Below are 18,812 nucleotides of genomic sequence, written 5' to 3'. Positions count from 1 at the left end.
TGAGCGCTAAAAGTTAATAAAGTAAAAAAACGTCAAATAGAGTTTTCCGTTTCTTGTTTTTTTAATAAATGTTGTGTATGGCCTTCTTAACCTCAACTGTTCTTTGTTTATGATTATTTTCCATGTAAAGAATCTTGTTCCGCCATTTTAAATTGTATTTGTCCGCCTTGCCACCAAATATACACGGGAAGATTGTCCGGGAGAACCACCGTAAACGACCCTGAGAAAAGTAGGTTGACAACCACTGCTCCATTGATTTTATATGGGACAGGGGTTCCCAACCTACACTGAAATGAAAACTCCATTAGTTTTTATGTGCGCAAAGCAGATAAAAGCGAATCGGTGGCTCAAATCCTCATTTTATGTGCGGCTTTTAGATTTTAAAGTGTTCGCATTAAATATAATTGAGTTGAACATATTTTTTATATGCACAGCTATGAATTTCTAAAAATGATACCTTTACAACCTATGTTAATATAATATAAATTTTGAGTGTATCGATTGATATTTCAAAACGTTCAAAACATTTCATTAACGGAAAAATGGTGGAGCAAGACTTTTGTTGCTGGCCTCGTTTACCGAGTTCACGGTTGCTTTTTCAAGTCTCCCGGTCGAATTCCTGCAGTTTTTAAAGGTAAAATACGTTATCATTCGTAATCATTTTCTTTTACGTAATGATAATCAAAATATACCCAACAGATCCAGATAGAGGTTACAGCGCGGCAAAGCTTTGACCTCGGCTTTGACCACAAACGAACTTCCGGAAGATTTAGCAGAAATATTTTCGTTTGGACCGGACAAACCCTGCTGGAAAGCTCTATCACCGAAACGTCGCTTTTGGAAAGATCTCGGGAAAGATCAATGCAATCACCCTCGCAATCACCATAGCTTCTGATTCTAGTTCGAAATATAGTTTTTCATCATAAAATAATTAGTCTGAATTATTTATTTTCTAGAAATTTACATATAGTATTTATTTGTGATGACATTTAAAATTCAATAGGTTTACCTTCAAAATTAAAAAGTACGGAACTTTATTATTTATGTGCATTGCATGTAGAAACTAAGATGAGTTAGAAACCTGGTTCTATGTGCAACGCCAGTGAAATTTATGTGCAAAGCTTGATTGCAAAAATCTATGTGCACGGCATTTACAAACTAGATGCGAATTATTTTTAGTGTACTTTCAGTAAGTATCAAGCTGTGAAAAGGTGATTTAAAAAAATGGATGTTTGGTATACCAAAATAAAGTTCTTTAAATCTGAAAAAATCATAGTGCTTAAAAAAAAGGAGCTCTTTCATATAAAATCTAAAAACCAATACACTTTTCAAAAAAAAAAAAAAAACAGATCTAATTACTCCATTAATTCCATTTAAATTTTTTGTTGAAATGTCTCCCGGCTTTTGGCATTTCTTCAGATATTCATGCAGGAATTACCTCGGGAATTTCCCAGTGATTCTTGCATATTTTTATTCAGTGATTCCAGCAAGATTACCTCCAGAGTTTCCAATAAAAAACTCATAAGGTAAAATAATGATGTTTGAGTTTCTCCGTTTAAATTGCACAGCAAAAAAAAAAACAACAGGACCAACATCTGTCCAATTTGACAAGTGCCGGTTCTGTGGTTTTCTAATTTCCAATAGGAGAGAAAGAGAGCGATTTTTTCAGAGTGCATTATTGAGTATTTAAATAGCGTGCCGGTGGTGTTGCTCTTACCAACATGTGCCGTGAAATATTTCATTTTTCGGGGCAACTCTTTTTCATGAACACACCCTGGCCGTGATGATGTTTTGTTTTGACGTGACAGCCATCTCGTCATTTCGTACAATAATAAAAAATAAGTGAAACTTCACTTCGTAGCAGCAAGTTGGTGGAATATTTGGTGTTATCAATTTTACCTCTGTTATCGTAATCACACCGCGGGTTTTCAACTTGTGCACGGTTCTGGTTTAGTTCCGTTCCGATAACGTCCGGCCGGAAGGGTTGTCTCCCTGAAAGTGGTTGTGCGCGGATCGTGTCGTCGCCTGACCTCGAAGCTGCTCCGCCGCGAAGTAGCTCCTCTCGCCAGCACTAACAATGATTCGCGTTTGAGAAAGATAGTGCTGGAATTCGACCTTTAGACCTCTCCCTTTTGCGAGGAGTGGAACCTATCTCTGGCGGCCGACGACAACGGCAACGGGAAGGTCCATTGGTTTGGTAGTGCGATATCTACGACGACAGGATGTCCTTCAAGGATCTAATCGAGCCAGAATGTGGCGGAGCGAATCCCCTGATGAACCTGGGCCGCCAGGTGACTCGGGATGTCGCGTTCCAAGACGAGGGTTTTTCCGGAGCGCGTTCGGCCTTCATAGGGTCGGATAACGATCTGGTGAAAGAATTTATGGGCCAGATTGCTCCTGCTCCGCAATCCTTTCGTATGGATGTGCTGCTGAAGGAGATGCGAGACATTGATGCGCAAAACTTTCATCAGCGACAGATTGTACCTGGACCACCGGTCATCGAGGAAGTGAACCGGTCCGATTTGGACTGGGCCAAAGAGTTTGCCGTCGATTCATCAGCAGGAGGTTCATCGGCCCACCATGGCCATCGGGCGGAGAGTAAACTGACCAGCGTAAGTGTGATGATTATTCATTGTTGAGCTACTGTTAAAAAGGGTTACACTGATCTTTTGGATTTTTTTTTCAATAATATGATCATGGTTTCTCGTATCAAGTTCAAATGCAAGAAATGTGATTACATATCAATTCCAGTCAAACCAAACTTGTGTTTATTTTTTATTTTGTATAATTCACGATTAACTTAAACATAAACTTAAATGGCAATTCAAAAAAAAAAAAAATCATGAACATAATTTTCAGTAGAAAAGTAACATTTATATCAACTATACGGAACCTTCCGGTATGTACATTTGGCCAATGTTCAAACTTGATTACCAATGTTACATCTTTCTACGGCACCTAGATATCTTATTTGAACGGGTCGAATGATTAGGCAAAAACTTTTTTTGGTTTGTCAGGCGCTTCTTTGTGTGCTGCTGTGACTGACTGGAGTTGTTGATTTCGTTGCAGATTTGGTCGAGCTCGCACCTGGCACCGATCGAGGGCACCATCAGCGATGGGCCCAGCAATATACTCTATGCGAAGGATTTCTTCGATCTGAACGAACCGAAAAGCGAAGAGGAACAGGTATCGATTCGCAAGGCCGCCGGCGAGCTGGTGGAAGTTGCCTACGGACATGATCCGGAGAAGATGAAATACAGCGAAGTAAGTAATGGGGCAGCTCAATGATTCAGGTAGGATGTAGCTCGGCGTCGGTGATTACCTGATAAGGTGGCATTAAATAACATCAATAACCAATAAAATTTACTATACTAAAAGCATTTCTTGGTAATAGTACCGTGCGGTATGCTACCAAGGTGTAGAATTTTGCAATCAAGTATGCCTTGGTAGACCAAACTTCAAAGAAGTGAAAATTATTTCATTCATTCTTGTACCAGCTCTTGTTAGAAATAGACGTTAATTACATTGTTCCCAAGCCTTTTATTGGTTGATCATAACAAAATTTGGCGACGAGATTTCAAGTTCTGGAGAATTTTCAAGCGAGAACATGTCGCGGAACAACGGAAATCCGGACGGCGATCAAGCTGGATTCTCGGGAGGAGGAGAAGAAGACGTGTCAGCAGTCTCGATGTCGGAAGTTATGCGTCAGATGGCAATCCAGAACAACCGTCTGATGGCCCTACTGGAACAAGTCACCGGAGGGACACAACCGGCACAACGAAGCGCTCCTGAACACATCATAGAATCTCTCTCATCATCAATCAAAGAATTCCACTTCGATCCAGAAAACGGATTAACATTCGACCGCTGGTTCTCAAAATACGAAGATCTCTTCAGACAGGACGGCAGAAACCTGGACGACCCGGCGAAGGTGCGGCTATTACTCCGTAGCCTCAGCGTTTCCGTTCACGAGAAATTTTTGAATTATCTCCTGCCGAGCCACCCACGCGATTATACGTTCGATCAAGTTGTGGAGAAGTTGAAGACAATTTTCGGACAGCAGAAGTCTATTTTCAGCAAGCGCTACGATTGCCTCCAGCTATCCAAGAATGAAGCGGATGATTTCGTCACCTATGCTGGTATCGTCAACCGGCAGTGCGAAGAATTCGAACTACAGAAACTGTCAGTCAACCAATTCAAGAGCCTTGTTTTCATCTGCGGACTGAAATCTGCGAAGGACACGGACGTGAGGACCCGACTTCTATCAAAGCTCGAGTCTGATACAGCCGATACCAACATCGAAGGATTAGTGACCGAATGCCAACGTCTGTCAAACTTGAAGCATGATACGGCGTTGGTCGAGAAGAAGCATTCATCTTCAGCGGTTCAAGCGGTTCGTCAGTTCAAGAAGCAAGGCCAGAAGCAGTCAAAAGCCACAATGCAAGACGGTAACGGTAAGCTTCCTCCATCCCCGTGCTGGCAGTGTGGAGCCATGCACTTTGTGAAAGATTGCCAGTTCTCAAAACATATGTGCAAGCAGTGTGGAAGAATGGGCCATAAGGAAGGGTACTGCAACTGTTCATCGAAAGCTTCAGCATCAACATCCACTGTCGACAAGAAGATCAGCAAAAAGGATAAGAAACTCCAAATGAAGACAATCCAATCTGTGAAGCACATTCGGAGTCGAAGACGTTACGTGACGGTCATCTTCAACGGCATCGAAGCAGAGTTGCAGCTTGACTGTGGATCGGATATCACGTTGATCTCAAAAGAAACCTGGGAGAAGATTGGCAAGCCTGCTATCAAATCCACTCGAATGGAAGCGACTACAGCGTCTGGAGAACCTCTGGAACTTCTTGGAGAATTCGCAACGACTGTCAGCATCAGCGATGTTTCTCTGAAGCAGCATTGCTACATCACTTCGGTCGAAGGTCAACGTGATCGGTCTGGATTGGATGGACGCATTTGATTTGTGGTCAAAACCGCTCGCTGCCCATTGCAAAAGGGTGAATTTGACGAAGTTTCCCCACGACGATCAGCACTTCGTTACACGGTTTCCGGAAGTCTTCCAGGACGGATTGGGTCACTGCACAAAAACGAAGATCAGTCTAACCCTGAGACCAGATGTGCAGCCAATTTTCCGGCCAAAGCGACCAGTACCATTCCATGCCACTCAAAAAGTCGAAGAGGAACTGGACAGACTCCAAAGCTTGAACATCATAACACCCATCGATTTTTCGGATTGGGCAGCCCCGATCGTTGTCGTCAAGAAGCCTGGCGGAAAGGTCCGTATATGCGCCGATTATTCCACGGGACTCAATGAGGCACTAGAAGCAAACCACTACCCTCTACCAACTCCAGAAGACATTTTCACCAAACTCGCAGGCAAGCGTGTTTTCAGTATCATTGATCTTTCCGACGCCTACCTACAAGTGGAGGTTGATGATGTTTCTAAGAAGCTCCTGACAATCAACACTCATCGTGGATTGTACAGATTCAACCGGTTGGCACCTGGAGTAAAATCAGCACCTGGTGCTTTCCAGCAGCTCATGGCGAAGATGATAGCAGATTTGGAAGGAGTTGACGCTTTTCTGGATGACTTCATCGTTCACAGCGAAGACGAAGAAAACCACTATAGAATCCTCACTGCACTCTTCAAGCGACTTCGCGAATACGGTTTCCGTTTGCGTCTGGAGAAATGCAAGTTCAACTAGGAGGAGATCAAATATCTGGGACTCATTGTCAATGAAAATGGAATCCGACCCGATCCAACGAAGATTGAAGCGATAGTCCACATGCCAGCTCCAACCAACGTCAGCACATTGCGGTCATTCCTTGGCGCCGTGAACTTTTATGGCAAATTTGTACGAGAGATGCACCAACTTCGCCATCCTCTGGATAATCTTTTGAAGAAGGACGCCAAATTCATCTGGAGCAAGGAGTGCCAACAAGCGTTTGCGGACATCAAACGGATTCTACAATCAAACCTGCTTCTCACCCACTACAATCCGGAATTGGACATCATCGTTGGTGGTGACGCGTGCAAGACGGGCATTGATGCAGTCCTGATGCATCGTTTCCCCGACGGATCCATCAAAGCGGTTTCACATGCATCCAAATCGCTCAATCAAACTGAGCAGAACTACAGTCAGATTGAGAAGGAAGCACTTGCGTTGGTTTTCGCCTGCACAAAATTCCATCGCATGCTTTGGGGTCGACGATTCACGCTGCAAACAGATCACCAACCGTTGCTGAAGATTTTCGGATCCAAGAAGGGAATTCCAGTCCATACCGCCAATCGACTTCAGCGATGGGCACTCACGCTATTGGGTTACGACTTTGGTATCGAGTACGTCTCAACACAAAACTTTGGGTACGCTGACGTTTTATCACGCCTCATCAACAACCACGAGAAGCCTGAGGAGGAAGCGGTTATTGCTATGGTCCATATCGAAGCTGATGTCACTTCTGGTCTGCAAGATACGCTATCAAATCTTCCTGTCACATCCGAGGCGGTCCGAGATGCTACATCAAAAGATCCAGTGTTGCAAAAGGTAACATCCTACATCAAAAACGGCTGGCCAGTGCGCGCTGAAGCTATCTGTGAAGCTGAAGTCAAACCATTCTACACTCACCGAGAATCGTATTCCATGGTTGGCGACTGCGTGATGATGATGGATCGAGTGGTTGTTCCAAAATGCCTTCAAAAGCGAATCCTGAAGCGAATTCATCAAGGTCATCCTGGAATCGAGAGATCAAAGGCGATTGCCCGAGGAATTGTTTTCTGGCCGAGAATCGATTCTGACATTGCTGACTACGTACGCCGATGTTCAAGTTGTGCCAGCGCTGCCAAGTCCCCACCTCAAGCGGAACCTCAACCCTGGCCGAGAGCAAATGGTCCATGGCAACGTCTTCATCTGGATTTTGCTGGTCCCTTGGAAGGATATCATTACCTGGTTGTGGTGGACTCTTATAGCAAATGGCCAGAAATTCTGCAGACGCGATCACCAACAAGCTCAACAACAATTTCCTTCCTTCGTGAATGTTTTGCTCGATTCGGTATACCAACGGTGGTTGTAACAGACAATGGAAGCCAATTCGTAAGTGCTGAATTCAGGGCATTTTGCGAAGAACTAGGAGTCGTTCATTTGCGCACCGCACCATATCATCCGCAATCTAACGGGCAGGCGGAACGGTTTGTAGATACCCTCAAGCGCTCCTTGAAGAAAATTATTGGGGGAGGAGAAACGTCGACTTCAACTGCTCTTCAAACGTTCCTGCACATCTACAGATCAACACCATCCGCCGTTCTGGACGGAGAATCACCCGATGAAAGAATGCTCGGACGTTCTATGAGGACTACTCTGGATCTCCTACGACCTACTTCCCAGTCTGTCGGTCTGAAACCGAAGCTCAACCGTGAATTTGAAGCTGGATCGTTTGTGTACGCCAAAGTTTATTCAAGCAAGGATCTCTGGAAGTGGATGCCAGGTGTTGTCCTCGAAAGGATCGGAAACGTGAATTACAATATCCTCTTGGATCATCAAATCGGCCGGCGAAAGGTACTCCGATCTCATATTGACCAGATAAAGAATCGTTCCAACGATGAACCTGTGGTTTCAAAGGAACCAATGCCATTGAGTATTCTCATGCAAGATTTTGGTCTCCAGCGACAAGCAGTTCCAGAACAACATTACCGTATGTTAATTGGTGGAAATCCTGCATGTGCCGTTCCTGTTCAACAAACGACCGAAAATGTACAGCAACAAGAACTTCCTGGTCCAATACAGCTTGCAGAGGTATCAGTAGAGGATAGCAACAGCGATGCCGATGAAGATACTGATGAAACACTTCTAGCGGATTTTCAACAAAGGCCATCTTCATGTTCAACACCAAGGCAGCAGCAGTTAGAGTCAGGCCAACGCCCATTGCGAACGGTGCGGCCACCGAGGAGGTTCGAGCAGTACATCCGTTATTAAGCTAAAAGGGGAGATGCTACCAAGGTGTAGAATTTTGCAATCAAGTATGCCTTGGTAGACCAAACTTCAAAGAAGTGAAAATTATTTCATTCATTCTTGTACCAGCTCTTGTTAGAAATAGACGTTAATTACATTGTTCCCAAGCCTTTTATTGGTTGATCATAACACGGTACCCATATTCTGAACGGTTGAGGGAATCTCACAACAAACACTAAAATAAATAGAAGTTCTTGTTGCTAGAGATAATGCTTCACATTGCCATCAAATGTGTTTGTTGTCTAGCAGAAAATAAATTAAATCTCATAATAACTTCCAGTCTCTGATCTAGACATATTTTTGTTTGTGGACGACGTGTTCCTAATTATAAACACCATAAGAAGCCGTGGTCCTAATTCAATTCTGAACACATAGTGTTACTTACTATGTACAAACACATTCTCTACGTTCGCAGTTCAGTTAAAAACGATATGGTTTGTAACGATTGGATAATAGAGAGGCTTAATAAAATTAACACCTCAACTCTCGATTCAATATATCCTTCATAAAAGAAAATCTATTTTGCGTTAGCCGACTGTTCAGAATATGGAGCTGTCTATAATATGGTGCTCGCACGGTACACCAGAACACGGTGTGTCTGGTAGAACAAAATTATTTTAAAAAAATCGGTATTGCTAAAACACCCACCGAACGAAAGCTGAAGGTCCCCTCTTTCATTTGAGGCTAAAACAAGAAAGTTCTATCGGCGGTCCTAGAACATTTTTTTTTTAACAATTTATTACTATAATACTTGTATTTTATTCCTTTCAACCTTGAGTGTAACCTAAGGCATCGTACACAAATTACGTAACGCTATAGGGGGAGGGGGGGAGTCTAGCTTAGCGTTACGAGCCATACAAAATATTTTTGGTTTTCATACAAAAAGCGTTACATGGGGGAGGGGGGGAGTCTGAAATCTCTGATTTTAGCGTTACGTAATTTGTGTACCATGCCTAATAGGCTCGTATGAGGTCACTCATTAGTAACGTATCATATCAATAGAGTAAACAATTAAAAACATATTCAAAATTTTCCATACAAAATGTTGCCCAGACAAGTGTAAAAAATATTTAAGGGAGTTGTAATAGAATATTACCAGTATTTAGGTATGTGTGTTAACCATCTTTTCCTTATTGACATATGGAACAAGTTATTTCGACTGCCATTCACCTCGTTTTTATCGGTAGTGCCACATGTTCGAAAAGCTTCACAGACGTAATAGGCCATAACTTGGAGACTTGGATGTCAATAAAAATAGAACGATCAACAAAGTAGCTCGGATAAAATGACCACGTGCCGTGATAGGCCGGTATACGTACATTTTGTGCCCCGTTCTGGTACTTGTAAAAGCATTTAACATTTTTCGCTTATTTGAAGGATTGCTGTGTGGTATAGAATTAGGTATTGAATCATAAAAAAATTAAAGAAATTAAATATCAACATAGCTATGCTCCAAACTTTTAGAGAAACAACTACGACATGAAATCATAAAGTCACGATGAAAACCGTACCAAGGTGTGCGTGCTGTGTTCTTAGAAGCCTTTTCTGCAACCATTAATATCATCGAGGGTAGTTGATATCCACAGATTTAGATATTCGTAATATTTGTTTTTTGCAGGTCATTGATATTATTGAACAACATTTTCTTGAATATACTTACCAGATATAGAAGTTGGTATTATCCCACGATAATATATTTCCGTTACTCATTTAAAGTATATTCGTGGTATACAGTATCGGACAATAAAAATGCACCAAAGCCGTTTTTCCATACAAAATATGTAGTCAACTTTAGATTGCCATATCTCAGGTATCTCTGAACCGAATATTTTCATTTTTCTGTGACGAACTACAAAACATTTCAATTCTCAAAAACTATTGAAAAAGTTTGGTGACAACTATTGATTCAAAAGTTACAGATAGGTTGAATTTTGACAATAAAAATGCACCAAGACAAAAAGTTGCATAGCAAAAAATACTGAAGTCATATCATGTTCGTCTCTTCAGCAAATGTATTCGTCATTACACAAGAATCATATTTACCGAAGACACCATAATGATATGACGTAACCAGCTTTTGCTACAAAACTTTTTGACTTGGTGCATTTTTATTGTCAAAATTCAACCTATCTGTAACTTTTGTATCAATAGTTATCACGTAACTTTTTCAATAGTTTTTGAGAATTGAAATGTTTTGTAGTTCGTCACAGAAAAATGAAAACAATCGGTTGAGAGATAACTGAGATATAGAAATCTAAAGTTGGCTATTTTGTATGGGAAAACGACTTTGATGCATTTTTATTGTCCGATACTGTATATATAATCTTATACGCGGAGTATCGATATTTGCTGCAATTGTGAAATATGTACTGCTGCAAGAACTACAGTTTCTCCTTAATTAAAGGGCAAACGCGGAGACCTAGCACTACTACCAATGATGCAAAAAGATAGTGCTCGTTGCAGTTCTGCTAAAGATGCTTAAGGGGAATTTAATGTTTGCATTGAAAATGTATCCACTGTACTCCATTGCTGTATCCTGCAGCAATACAGTGAATACATTTTTAATACGAAAATGTCAGTTTTTGGACGAGAAATCCGCTTTATATTTTTCAATGATGACGAATATGTTAATGACGATCTTGAGATCAAAATCCCAGGATTACCATTAGAATATTATGAAAAAGTAGCTATTTCATCAATAAACTAAATGAAACAACGCAATTTTTATTTTGGTTTTGCTCCATCATTGTAGGCCCGCCTTTCTCAAATTATGGGTTGTAATCCACCTACCCCATATGAAATACACGCGTTTTAAAGATTTGATTCCAGAAAATATCGAGTTGTGGTCATCTTAGGATTCTGGAAAGTGTATGTCGTCTTGTAATTAATTGTAGTATCTTAGCATGCCCTAACATAGTGACCTTAAGGATGTCTTTCACTTAAAACAACTCTGTCAAATAAATTGGCAATGTTTCTTGATTTTCCAAACGGTTTATCTTCGCATTTAAATGATTCTTTTTCTGTTACGAAATATAATCAGTCGAATCCCAAATATTTAAGCCATGCATAACAAAATGATTAAATATAGCATTGGTCCTAATATCGTGTGTTGGCCCGGTGCATGATCAAAAAAACTTGAGTGTTAAACGTTGCCTTGAGATTTGTAGAACTTGTTTACAAAGTAAAAGTATCTATAACATGTCCAGTTTGTAGTTTTAACCAATTCATGGTATTTGTAACACACAGCCATTCCCTTATATCACAGATAAGAAAACGTAATTCTTAGAGCAAATTCATTAAATTTTTTAACACGCTTTCACCTATTGGTAGAACTGCACGAGACACTGTCGGCCATGATGGATTGCGATTTGACGTTTCATTCAGCAACGTGTACACTCACAAACATCAAAGCGATCGAACATTTGCAACTCTGGTGAAAGGATCGCGGAAATCAAACGAAAATTGAATTCATCGTTAAATGCATGTGCCAAGCCCTATCGAAGAGTGTTACGTCTGTTTGTCTGTGCATATATCGTGCATTGCTCAATAGAGCAAATAATAAAATTCGTAATATAATTGAAAATTTTTGATGATGAACCTGGGCTTGTTAGGGGAATAACAAGTAAAAAGAAAATCGTGTTAAGTACAGTCGGGTCAAGTACAAGACACTGAAGACGACCTTACAGTTGAGGTCAAAATACGTATCTGTCAAAGGATGCAATTTCTTAGTGGAATTCAAAGGAACAGTACTTAACACGATTTTCTTTTGATTTTTTTTTTGTCAAATGCACGTTATAAGGAGGAACTCGGTGATAAATGTAATAATAATTACGAGTATTAGAGCATGACGCGGTACACATGTAGATTGAAATTTGAGCTCGTCATCTCCACCTGCTTGAAATTATTACAATTTTTTACAGAGCGTTCATGATTAACAAAAATTTTAATCATGATTAATCATTGATGATTAAAATTCCAGTTTTGGTGATTATTGATTATGATTAATGATTAATTTGATTTTAAGGATGATTAAAGATTATGATTAATGATTAAAATTGGTTTTGTCTGTGATTATTGATTATGATTAATGATTAAAAATGGCTCATTGATTAAAAATCATGATTAATCATGATTAATCAATCACAAAAAACTGAAAATGATTAAAATATATTTATTGTTTAATATGTTTTTGAAGTTTAAAAAGTAAAAGGTAAATCTGTCCGGGGGATTTTTGAAAAAATAATCAAAAATTATATTATTCAGAACAGCATTTGAACCAATTTAAATTGGATCATATACAGGGTGTTAGGTTCGTGAGTGCAAACTTTTTAAAGGGTGATAGAGGACCATAAATGGTGAAAAAAATTGTTCTACGCATATGGTCAAATCTCAACCGTTACGTAGTTATTGAACTCCCCATGTTTTTGACTCTTATTGCTTTTACTGGCTACAACTTTGAAATGGTCAAACTTATCGCAGTTTTTTTGCCCTTATTCGAAAGATTATTGAATTTTCTAACAAATGGCATCTTTGAGTCGATTGGTTTAGTTAAATAACTAAGTTTTCTAGAGCAAAATAGCTAAAAATAGCGTGTTTTAATTTGTTTATGTCAATTATCTTTGAAACATGCGTAATAAATTAAAATTCTTTCTTTGGCAAAGTTGTGGCCCCTGTTCCACTCTACAATTTGTTCTTTGACATCAAACTTCTATCTCTTATCGTTTTCTTGAAATTTCGATTTAAATGTCGCATTTTAGATCATAAATTTGCAATCGTCATGGTAAGCACTTTTTTGCGCACTTTGCCGCACGTTTAAATCAAAATTGTAAGAAAACGATAAGAGTTAGAAGTTTGGCGTCAAAGAACGAATTGTAGAGTGGAACAAGGGCCAAAACTTTGCCAAAGAAAAAATTTTAATTTATTACGCATGTTTCAAAGATAATTGACATAAACAAATTAAAACACGCTATTTTTAGCTATTTTGCTCTAGAAAACTTAGTTATTTAACTAAACCAATCGACTCAAAGATGCCATTTGTTAGAAAATTCAATAATCTTTCGAATAAGGGCAAAAAAACTGCGATAAGTTTGACCATTTCAAAGTTATAGCCAGTTAAGGCAATAAGAGTTAAAAACATGGGGTGATCAATAACTACGTAACGGTTGAGATTTGACCATATGCGTAGAACAATTTTTTTCACCATTTATGGTCCTCTATCACCCTTTAAAAAGTTTGCACTCATGAACCTAACACCCTGTATTTTATATGATGGATCATTTTTGGTGATGAATGATTAATGATTGATTATTATTTTTTCTCATGATTATGATCACTGATTAATGATTAGATTGCAAAAACAGTGTGATTAAGATTAATGATTAATGATTAAATGAGATTTTTTTGTGATTATGATTAATGATTTTGATTAATCTTAATCATTAATCATTAATCATGATTAAATTTATGATTAATCATTACCGCTCTGATTTTTAAAGCATTACTACCCATAACCGCGAAACTGACTACTCTTTGGGGAACGTCCATAAATTACGTCACGCAAAAAACCTCAAAAATTTGTTCAACCTCTAAAATTTGTTTATGGGTCGTCACACTTTGCTGAACCCCCCCCCCCCTAAAAGCGTAACGTAATTTATGGACGCTCCCTTACTTGATTTTTTATTCACATGGGACTATTAAGCTTTTGTGGAAAGTGTAATAAATATCATATAAAAAATCTTCCGTCGGAAAGACATGTTGGCAATGGACAAACTGTTTTTCGTTATTGCTTAGTACTTTGAGAAATTACAAAAAATATTAAACTATTTCAAAAAAAAAATGTTCTAGACCCGCCGACAGAACTTTCTCATTTAAGTCTCAAATGAAAGGTGGGACCCTTAGCTTTCGTTTGGTGGGTATTTTTGCGATACCGATTTTTTTTTTAAATAATGTTGATTGGCCTCAAAATCGTTGAATTAATAATTGTAAGAAATTTTTTTTTTGTTTAGAGAGACGTTACCGTACTCGGCATTCGTCTAATTGTAAGAAATTTAAAAGCCTTATTGCATTGAAACATGTTCAATAAAGAAGTATTAGGCAGCCAATCTCTAAACATTCATCTAGAACGCCTAAATTGGTGGTGTCCAAAATACATTACAAGTTTTCTACTGTAAATATATTTTGGTCATCTGACGAACTACATGGGGATGCACTGCGATTGCATACTTGGAGGCGTATTCTGTGGGTCTGGCGATATTTCCTCGATTTTAACAAAAAACTGTAATAGTTATCAAAATAGATGCCTGTTAAGCGGAGAAATTTGATTATTTGTAAGAAAATAATTGTTTATTTATGCTACTTCCATGATTTAGCAGTATTCATGGCTAAACATTGAGATAATTGCCCTGTCCAAATTATATATACCTGAGGGTGTCCAAAACATATATTCGGTGTCCAAAATGCAATTCTTACAGGCGATCGGAAAATGCGATTTTCTCAGCTTAAAATGCTTTCGTTAAGGTTTTTGTCACCAGGAACGCAAAGCACAATCATATTATAAGCGTATTGGTAACTTTGCAAAATAATCAATTGCTTTCTAAGAAACCTAGGGGACGGTTTTTTCAACGTTGTCCTCAGCCTGTCCAAAATACATGAATTACCCTACACCATAGACTTCCATTTTTGTCTTGAACTCATGTTCGTTTTATTGAAACTTGAGTGTTAATAACTATTTTTATGAAGATTACAAATGTGAGCACCTTGGGCGTTCTGAAAAAAAAAAACTATGAAGAAGCCTAGAAGTAGACAGGACTTTCCATTAAAATCTTTTAAGAAATAGGGTGGAAGCATCCGTTCTGGCCAGTCGGGTGTTTTGACCATAGTGCGTTATTCAACCTGTTGTGATTTGAACCAGCAAAAAAACATTATTTACTGCTAGATCCTAATAGGATGATTAGCTGTGAAAACCACAGAATTTGATAAAAAAAGTGTCAGAAAAAAAAGTCGGCTCGCTATTTTGGCCAGGGTGCTTCTAATTTGGCTACCCCCATAAGAAATACACGTGATTGATATAATAATAGAAATCAAAGTTGAGGATATGGCCAAAACTGACGCAGTACTTCTATTTTGGCCACTGCCAAAATTTAAAAAATCAAGCATTAGCTAGATTTCTGCATTTTTCCTACAAAATATGCATTGAAACCTTTCATTGGACACATTGGTAGTTGTCATAAGATGATTGATTATTTTTATAAAAATGATTTCCCTTAGACTGTCCAAAACCGATGTCCGTACCCTACTGTCAGAAATTTCACCAGGAAAATTCTTTTAAAAAATTTAAGGGATTCTATGCACAGAGATTTTTTTTAAATTTAAAAATTTCAGACGATTTCTTCAGATACCTATTTCTTAACAAAATGCTCGTGGGAATGTACCTGGAATTTCTTCCATGCTTTGCACTAAGACTTTTCTCAGAATATCAAAGTAAGCTGTTCCAAGGGCTTCATCGAAGATTTACATATATTTGTCCTACCCACGTGGTTGCGCCTCTACCAGTTGCTTGGTTGTTTTTGAGATGGTCGATGGCACCCTTGAGCCTTCCTTTCCACGATTTTTAACGCCATCTTTGCCAATGGAAATATAAATTGAATCATACTGTGTATGATCAAGATAATAAAATTGTTCTTCTTAGTTCATGAACAGACCCTAAAAACGGTCAAAATGAACGCATACTTTTCTTCGTTATATTTCTATGTGTGCCCTCTACGCCAGCGACAGATATCCACTTGTGAATGCAGCAGCTGCTCAACAAACGGCCCAGTGGACACGGTAAGAACTGACGGCACTATATTATTTGTTTACAAAAAAAAAACTAAATAAAGAAACATAAAAATAGGAAATTTATGACCTAACTCTGGCCGTCATACTTTACATTTCTCAGCAATGTTCATGTTACGTTCAGGCAAATAGCTATATTTGGTCTAACATGTGAAGTATGTCCTCAATTGTATATTATTATAAATCATAATCTGCCTATGATCGCATATCAGTCCCATATTTGTTGGGTTTCCTATTCATATGGGACAGTTATGTGATCATGGGCAGTAATATTCATGATACGGTATAGGTGGTAGTACCTAATCATACTAAATGATCATAGACATAATTGTTCTTGATGATAATTGTAAAAAAAAACAAGCAAAACACAATTTATAACATGTGCATCGTTTAATTTATTTTGGTATAAAACTTCTGGATTGAGTCAAATGCAAATAAGTCAAACTTTCACAAGATGATTGAAAACATCTTTACATAATACCTACCATCATTGCATTGTTATGTGTTTTTCGGCCATTTTATGTGGCACAAACTGGTGGTTGTGTCATGTGTTATGCCTATTACTCAAAACCTCCGCATATCGTTCTGTTTCATGCTATACTGCGCTGCTGTGAAAATTTTAAAATGCGATTTCCTTGAGAAAAGACGTCACTTCGGAGTGACGTGACGCAGCTTGATTATATGGAGATGGCTTGACTTATTTAAATGGAGATGAGAAATCTCGACTCGAATGAGGTGTTACATTTACACGGCGAGTCATCTTATTCATGTTGAGATTTTTCACCTCGATATACGAGTTAAACTGCGTCGCTTTACTTGTAGAATGCCTAGAGTGTATACTAGCACATGGTTAAACATAAAAAAATATTTTTATCTTTCGTTACAGTTTCTCAACTTTGTCGGCAACGTGGGCGACGGCACGGTGAAAATCGACGACGGAATGGTCTCCGGCGGCAATGTTTGGGCCAGTCAGTTCGACCAGTTGGCAGCCGGTCCGTCGAAGGCAGCCACCAAGGAGGAAACAGGGATCGCCGAAGATTGGGCCAAGGCATTCGAGGAAGGGAAGAAAGGGGATCAGGAGGCGACCGATAATTACAATAAGCAGTTTTGGGAACGTCTGCAGGATGAGTGGCGCTCGCTGTCGGAAAACGATAACCAACATCCGTGGTTGTCAGAGTTTTCCGAATTTTACGATCCGTACAAGGAGTACAAATTTGACGAAGAAAACCCAATGACCAATGTTGAGAATGCTTTCGAGAAGGGAAAAGCATTCCTGGCACAAGGAGACATCCCGAGTGCTGTGCTGTGCTTTGAGGCAGCCGTTAAGCAGGATCCGGAAAACCCGGAAATTTGGGAACTTTTGGGTTTCAGCCAGGCTGAAAATGAAAAGGATCCGAATGCAATCGCCGCTTTGAACAAAGCTTTGTCGTTCAACCCGAATAATATGCCGGTGTTGATGGCTTTGGCGGTATCGTACACGAACGAAAGTATGCAAAACCAAGCGTTAAAAATGTTGGTAAAATGGATGAAATGTAGCCCGAAGTACGAAAGCTTGGTACCGCCGGTAATGATGGTATCCGAGGAATCACCGTTGGCCAGCTCTTTGATGGGAGGACCGAGTTTGCAGGAGGTCCAAGATCTATTCATAAAAGCTGTTCAGCAATCACCGAATGAGATTGATGCCGATATACAAGAAGCGTTGGGAGTCCTGTTTAATCTGAGTTCGGAATACGATAAGGCGGTAGATTGCTTCAGAGCGGCGGTCCAGGTACGTCCCAATAGCTCCAAAACATGGAACCGTTTGGGGGCAAGTTTGGCCAACGGTAACCGGTCAGTTGAGGCCGTCGAAGCATACCAACGGGCATTGGACATACAACCGGGATTTATAAGAGCCCGTTACAATGTTGGCATCATATGTATAAACTTGAAGGCATACAAAGAGGCAGCCGAACACTTGCTAACCGCTTTGAATCACCAGGCATCATCGATTGCGCGAGCTGGAATTAACGTTTCATCTCCGGCTAATCAGATGTCCAGCACAATATGGACCACATTACGGATGGTGATGTCACTGATGGGGCGGCAGGATTTGCAGCAAGCGATCGATAATCGCGATTTGGATGTCCTCAATCGGGAGTTTCCCATGAGTAGCGACTAGAAGATGTCTTTTGTGTTTAAAAACTTAGAAGGAAGCAAGGAAGGAAAATGATTTTTATTTTTTTATTACACAAATAACCTATGGTGGGACCTTGTAAACTGCAGAAAATAAATGAGAGGTTAAAAATAAGAAAACTAAAATTGATGCATAAGCAAAAAACACTAATAGTAGTGAGCTAAACACAAATTAAAGAAAACAAAAAAAAACATGAAGGTGGAGAAGAAAACCTTAGATTAGGAATGGAAGAGAAAACGTTGAGCGAACAGATTTATATTCGAAAGGGATAAGTTCTTGATGAGCAATATCAAAAACAAAACAAAGTTGTAAAAGAGATGGTTGAAGGAGGACGTATGATATTTTTCCTTTGTTTAATTCTGTAAAATGTCGGGTTTGATAAGGGTTAATAAAACACGAGTACAAGTAAGTGATGTGCTTTTTATTTTACGTATGTCTATTCATTTAAACGTAAGTATTCCAATGTTATTCTAGATGCTTTTTGTTGTTGTCATATACGTTAATCTAGTAAGTTCTATTTAAAACTTTTGCTGTAGTTGTTTTGTTAACTTTGTCAATAGTTTTAATTGATCACTGAATGAACACGTGTTGCCGCAGGGATAGGGTGCGACTCAAAACTCTTTGCGTGCCGCACACGCTGCTACGAGACAGCACAATAAACTAGAAGGAGACGAGTACGCGCAATCGGTTGTGTGTTGCTCGCTTACTTTGCCGCGCGCTGGAGCTCTCCTGTCTCTCACGCTTTGTCGTATGCACTCTCTCGGTGCTTGTCTCCGTGCTTTACACTTGGC

General features: G+C 39.3%; 1 protein-coding gene across 1 annotated transcript; it reads left to right on the top strand.

Annotated features, from left to right (window-relative positions):
* Positions 1-1,813: 1,813 nt before the first annotated feature.
* On the top strand, positions 1,814-18,430 carry LOC109399485 (peroxisomal targeting signal 1 receptor). Its single transcript, XM_029879865.2, has 3 exons — positions 1,814-2,612; positions 3,070-3,264; positions 16,735-18,430. The coding sequence occupies exons 1-3, from the start codon at positions 2,223-2,225 to the stop codon at positions 18,004-18,006; spliced, it is 1,857 nt and encodes a 618-aa protein (XP_029735725.2). The 5' UTR covers positions 1,814-2,222; the 3' UTR covers positions 18,007-18,430.
* The last annotated feature ends 382 nt before the right edge of the window (positions 18,431-18,812 follow it).

Source organism: Aedes albopictus, chromosome 2 (genome assembly GCF_035046485.1).
Source record: "Aedes albopictus strain Foshan chromosome 2, AalbF5, whole genome shotgun sequence".
Classification (NCBI taxonomy): Eukaryota; Metazoa; Arthropoda; class Insecta; order Diptera; family Culicidae; genus Aedes; species Aedes albopictus.
Note: the sequence above shows the minus strand (reverse complement) of the source record. Positions and strands in the feature narration are given on the sequence as shown.